Source organism: Calypte anna, unplaced genomic scaffold, assembly GCF_003957555.1.
Source record: "Calypte anna isolate BGI_N300 unplaced genomic scaffold, bCalAnn1_v1.p scaffold_48_arrow_ctg1, whole genome shotgun sequence".
In the NCBI taxonomy this organism is placed as follows: Eukaryota; Metazoa; Chordata; class Aves; order Apodiformes; family Trochilidae; genus Calypte; species Calypte anna.
The window spans coordinates 20,175-26,557 of record NW_022045516.1 but is presented as its reverse complement, the minus strand read 5'-3'; the positions used below and the strand labels follow the sequence as shown (position 1 = coordinate 26,557).

Below are 6,383 nucleotides of genomic sequence, written 5' to 3'. Positions count from 1 at the left end.
AAATAACCCCAAAATAACCCAAAAATAACCCCAAAATAAACCCCAAAATTACCTATAAATAACCCCAAAAATAAACTCATAAATAACCTCAAAATAAACCCAAAAATACCCCATAAATAACCCCATAAACACCCAAAAAGAAACCCAAAAAAACCCCCCAAATAAACCCAAAATAAACCCATAAATACCCCATAAACACCCCAAAAATAAACCCAAAATAAACCCATAAATAACCCCAAAATACCCCATAAACACCCAAAAAAACCCCCCATAAACACCCCAAAAATAAACCCAATAACCCAAAAATAGACCCATAAATACCCCAAAAATACCCCAAAAATAAACCCATAACTAACCCCATAAACACCCCAAAAATAAACCCCAAAATAACCCATAAATACCCCAAAAAAGAAACCCAAAAATAAACTCATAAATAACCCATAAATACCCCATAAATAACCCCAAAAATAAACCCATAAATAACCCATAAATAACCCCAAAATAGCCCATAAATAGCTCCATAAACACCCCAAAATACCCCATAAACACCCTAAAAATAAACCCATAAATAAACCCTAAATAACCCCAAAATAACCCAAACCCAAACCCATAAACACCCCATAAATAGCCCCTAAATAACCCCAAAATAACCCCAGAAATAACCCCAAAATAAACCCATAGCCCCAAAACAGACCCATAAACACCCCATAAACCAACCCATAAATAACCCCATAATTAAACCTAAAATAACCCAAAATAAACCCCAAAATACCCCATAAACACCCCAAAAATAACCATAAACACCCTAAAAATAAACCCAAAAATAACCCCAAAATAACCCCATAAATACCCCATAAACACCCCAAAAATAACCCCAAAATAAACTCATAAATAACCCATAAACACCCCAAAAATAACCCCAAAATAAACTCATAAATACCCCATAAACACCCCAAAAATAACCCCAAAATAAACTCATAAATAACCCATAAACACCCCAAAAATAAACCCATAAATACCCCAAAATAACCCCATAAATAACCCCAAAATAACCCCAAAATTAACCCATAAATAAACCCAAAATACCCCATAAACAAACCCATAAATACCCCATAAATAACCCAAAAATAACCCCAAAATTAACCCATAAATAACCCATAAACACCCCAAAAATAACCCATAAACACCCCAAAAATAAACCCATAAATAACCCATAAATACCCCAAAAATAACCCATAAATACCCCAAAAATAACCCATAAAGAACCCCAAAAATAACCCAAAAATAACCCCAAAATAACCCAAAATAAACCCAAAAATAACCCCCAAAATCCCCCCAAAACCCCAAATCCCCCAAAACCCCCCCCAAAACCCCAAATCCCCCCAAAACCCCCCAAAACCCCCCCAAAACCCCAAATCCCCCCAAAATCCCCCCAAATCCCCCCAAATTCCCCCCAAAATCCCCTCCCCCCACCCCCCCCCCAACCCCCAAAACCCCCCCAAAAAAACCCCCAAAATCCCTTCCCCAGCCCCTCCCCCACCCCACAGACCCCTCCCCCAATCCCCAAAAAGCCCCAAAATCCCCCAAATTCACCCCAAAATCCCCTCCCCCCCCTTTGCCCCTCCCCCACCTGGCGGATCGCCCTGGGCAGATTTTCCTCAATGGGTTTTGGCCCCGCCCCCCCTCTGCCGGCAGCCAATAGGAGCTCAGAACGCAGCTGGGGTGCCTCCAGGGGGACGGGGGGAGGGGCTAAGAGAGGAGAGGCGAAAATTGGGGTGAAAAACGACGATTTTGGGCAAAAAATCACGGTTTTAGGGCAGAAACAAAAATGGGGTGAAAAACCCCGATTTTGGGCAAAAATCCCTGAGGTGTGAGGTAAAAGTTTCAGTTTGGGGGCAGAAGCTTCGATTTGGGGGCAAAATGGTTCAGTTTTGGGTCAAAAAACGATGATTTTGGGGCAAAATTGCTGGTTTTAGGGCAGGATGCAAAATGGGGTGAAAAACGCGGATTTTGGGCAAAAACTCCTGAGGTGTGAGGTAAAAGTTTCAGTTTGGGGGCAGAAGCTTCGATTTGGGGGCAAAATGAGTCGATTTTGGGTCAAAAAACGACGATTTTGGGGCAAAATCGCTGTTTTTAGGGCAGGATGCAAAATGGGGTGAAAAACGCGGATTTTGGGCAAAAATCCCTGAGGTGTGAGGTAAAAGTTTCAGTCTTGGGGCAGAAGCTTCGATTTTGGGGCAAAATGAGTCGGTTTTGGGTCAAAAAACGATGATTTTGGGGCAAAATTGCCCGTTTTTGAGGCAGGATGCAAAATGGGGTGAAAAACGCGGATTTTGGGCAAAAACTCCTGAGGTGTGAGGTAAAAGTTTCAGTTTGGGGGCAGAAGCTTCGATTTGGGGGCAAAATGGTTCAGTTTTGGGTCAAAAAACGACGATTTTGGGGCAAAATTGCTGGTTTTAGGGCAGGATGCAAAATGGGGTGAAAAACGCGGATTTTGGGCAAAAATCCCTGAGGTGTGAGGTAAAAGTTTCAGTTTTGGGGCAGAAGCTTCGATTTTGGGGCAAAATGAGTCGGTTTTGGGTCAAAAAAAGACGATTTTGGGGCAAAATCGCTGTTTTTAGGGCAGGATGCAAAATGGGGTGAAAAACGCGGATTTTGGAAAAGAAGTCCTGAGTTGTGAGGTAAAAGTTTCAGTTTGGGGGAAGAAGCTTCGATTTTGGGGCAAAATGAGTCGGTTTTGGGTCAAAAAACGACGATTTTGGGGCAAAATCGCCGGTTTTAGGGCAGGATGCAAAATGGGGTGAAAAAGCGCGATTTTGGGCAAAAATCCCTGAGGTGTGAGGTAAAAGTTTCAGTTTGGGGGAAGAAGCTTCGATTTTGGGGCAAAATGAGTCGATTTTAGGTCAAAAAACGACGATTTTGAGGCAAAAACACCGTTTTTGGGGCAGGACGCAAAATGGGGTGAAAAACGCGGATTTTGGGCAAAAACTCCTGAGGTGTGAGGTAAAAGTTTCAGTTTGGGGGCAGAAGCTTCGATTTTGGGGCAAAATGAGTCAGTTTTAGGTCAAAAAACCCCAATTTTGGCTCAGAAAACCTGAATTTTGGGTCAAAACCCCCCAATTTTGGTCAAAAATGTGAATTTTGGGTTGAAATACCTCAATTTTGGGTCAAAAAACCCCAATTTGGGGTCTAAAAGCCCCGATTTTGGGTCAAAAATCACACTTTTTGGTCAAAAACCCGAATTTTGGGTCGAAATACCCTAATTTTGGGTCAAAAATATCCAATTTTGGGTCAAAAATCCCCAGTTTTGGGTCAAAATCTCTAATTTTGAGTCAAAACCCCCAATTCTGGGTTAAAAAAACTGAATTTTGGGCCAAAAACCCCAAATTTTGCTCCCAACAACTAAATTTTGGGTAAAAAAACCAATTTTGGGTCAAACCCCCCAATTTTGGGTCAAAAATCTGCAGTTTTGGACCCAAAACCCCAATTTTGGATCAAAAATCCCCAATTTTGGGTCAAAACCCCCAAATTTTGAATTTTGGGTCAAAATACCCCAATTTGGGGTCTAAAAGCCCCAATTTTGGGTAAAACCCCCCAATTTTTGGTCGAAAAACCTGAATTTTGGGTCAAAAACCTCCAAATTTGGGTCAAAAATCCGAATTTGGGTCGAAATTCCCCGATTTTGGATCAAATACCCCAATTTTGAGTTTAAAACCCACTTTTTGGTAAAAAATCCAAAATCTGGGTTAAAACCCCCCAATTTTGGGTCAAAAATCCCCAATTTTGAGTCAAAACCCCCATTTCTGGGTTAAAAAACCTGAATTTTTGTTCAAAAAACCCCAATTTTGTGTCCAAAAACCCCAATTTTTATCCCAAAATCTGAATTTTGGGTCAAAAACCTTCAAATTTGGGTCTAAAATCCAAATTTTGGGTCAAAATCCCCCAATTTTGTGTTAAAAACCCCCAGTTTTGGGTCAAAAATCACCATTTTGAGTCTAAAAACCCCACTTTTTGGTCAAAAATCTGAATTTTGGGTCAAAATACTCCAATTTTGGGTCAAAAATCCCCAATTTTGGACCCAAAACCCGAAATTTGGTTCGAAATCTCCAGTTTTTGGTCAAAATTGCGAGTTTTGGGTTGAAATACCTCAATTTTGGGTCAAAAACCTCCAAATTTGGGTCAAAAATCCCCAGTTTTGGATCAAAATCCCCAATTTTGAGTCAGAAATCCCCAGTTTTGGTCCCAAAAACCGAATTTTGGGTCGAAATCCCCTAATTTGAGGTCAAAAACCCCCAATTTTGAGTCCAAAAACCCGACTTTTGGGTCAAAAATCCGAATTTTGGGTCAAAAATATCCAATTTTGGGTCAAAACCCCCATTTTTGGGCAAAAATTCCCCAGTTTTGAACCCAAAACCCCAATTTTGGGTCAAAATCCCCCGATTTTAGGTCAAAAATAACCATTTCGAGTCCAAAACCCCACTTTTTGGTCAAAACTCTGAATTTTGGGTCAAAAATCCCGGATTTTGGTCCCAACCCCGAATTTTGGGTCGAAAAACCCGAATTTTGGGTCAAAATCCCCCAATTTTTGGTCCCAACCCCCAATTTTGGGTGGAAAAACCCCGATTTCGGGTCCAACCCCCCCCGTTTCGGGTCCCCCCCCCCCCTCACCTGCTGCTTCCTCCTCCTCCTCCTCTTCCTCCTCCTGGGGGTCCCGGTGACCTCTGGGTGGGGTGGGGGGGGTGGGGTCACTTCCGGGTCACGTGTTCTCCCCCCCTCCCCCCCTCAGCCCCTCCCCCCCTCTCACCTCCTCAGCAGAAAGGCCAAAACCTGCGCCAAGGTGACGTCATCATCGACGTCATCATCGCGCCCCTCCCCTCCCCCCCCTTCTCTGGACCCCATTATGGTTGGGGGGGGGGACCCTAGAAACGAAGCGTTTCCATAGCAACACGCACTTCCGGTTCACTTCCGGGTTCCCATAGCAACGCGGCCTAAACCCCCTCCCCTTAAAGCCGTCGCCATGGCAACCGCGCCCCCCCCTCCCCCGTCTCCATAGCAACCACTCCCCCCCCACCCCCCGTTGCTAGGGGCCGCCGGTTGCCATAGCAACACGAACCCCCCCCACCCCCCTGCCAGGCCCCGGCCCCGTCTCCATGGCAACAGCGCTGGAACCAATCAGCGTCCCCGGGTCCCACCTGCGCTTCCGGGTTTTCAGCCAATCAGCGGCGCGCTGGCCAAGGAGCCCCCTCCCCCCCCCCCCTCCTCCCCCCTCCCAACCCTGGAGGGAGCGGAGGAGGCGAAAGGCGCGGGAAAAGGGAGGCAAGATGGCGGCGGTGACGTCACAAGGGGCGTGCCGGAAGTGATGGAGGGAGGGGGGTAGGGAGAGGGAGGTCAGGTGACTGAGATGGGCGGTGGTGATTGGAGGAGAGGAGGGGAAAGGGGGAGGGGGGAGGGGGAGCTTGGAACCCGGGATTTGGGGAGGAATTCGGGAATTTGGGGAGTTTGGGGAAATTTGGGGAATTTTGGGGGAATTTTGGGAAATTTTGGAGAAATTTGGGAATTTGGGGGAAATTTTGGGGAATTTTGGGGGAAATTTGGGGAAATTGGGGAGAATTTGAGGAAAATTTGGGGAATTGGGAATTCTTGGAGAAATTTGAGGAATTTTTGGTTAATTTGGGGGAAATTTGGGGAAAATTGAGGTATTTGGAAGAATCTGAGGGAATTTGGGGAATTTAAAGGGAATTTTTGGAATTTTCAGAATTTTAGGGAAATTTGAGGAAATCTGGGGAGTTTGGGGGGAATTTTTGGGGAAATTTGTGGAAATTTGGGGGAATTTTGGGAAATTGGAGGAATTTGAGGAAATTTGGGGAAATTTTGGACAATTTGGGGGAAATTTGGGGAAATTTGAGGGAAATTTGGGGGAATTTTGGGGGAAATTTTGGGGAATTTTGGAGAAATTTGGGGGAAATTTGTGGGAATTTTGGGGAATCTTGGAGAAAATTTGGGAAATTTTTGGGAATTTTGGGGGAATTTTGAAGAAATTTGGGGAAATTTAAGGGAATTTTGTGGAAATTTGGGGGATTTGGGGGGAAATTTGGGGAATTTTTTTGAAATTTGGGGGGAATTTGAAGGAATTTTGGGGAATTTTGAGGAAATTTGGGGAAATTGGGGAGTTTTGGGGAATTTTGGAGAATTCTGAGGGAATTTGAAGAGATTTGGGGAAATTAGGGGAAATTTTGGGAAATTTTGGGAAATTCAGGAAATTTAAGGGGAATTTGAGGGAATTTGGGGAATTCTGAGGGAATTTGAAGAGGTTTTAGGAATTTTGGGGGAATTTGGGGACATTTGAGGAATTTGGGGAAATTTAAGGGAATTTTGGGGGGATT

At 44.2% G+C, this 6,383-nt stretch overlaps 1 protein-coding gene across 1 annotated transcript; it reads right to left on the bottom strand.

Annotated features, from left to right (window-relative positions):
• Window positions 1–1,619: 1,619 nt before the first annotated feature.
• LOC115600348 (DDB1- and CUL4-associated factor 11-like) lies at window positions 1,620–5,202 on the bottom strand (the record flags this gene model as incomplete). Its single annotated transcript, XM_030468759.1, has 4 exons — window positions 5,193–5,202; window positions 4,805–4,919; window positions 4,669–4,721; window positions 1,620–1,749 (listed from the first exon to the last, which is right to left on the bottom strand). Coding segments are annotated over exons 2-4 (278 nt in total), but the record flags the coding sequence as incomplete, so codon positions are not given.
• Window positions 5,203–6,383: the final 1,181 nt, after the last annotated feature.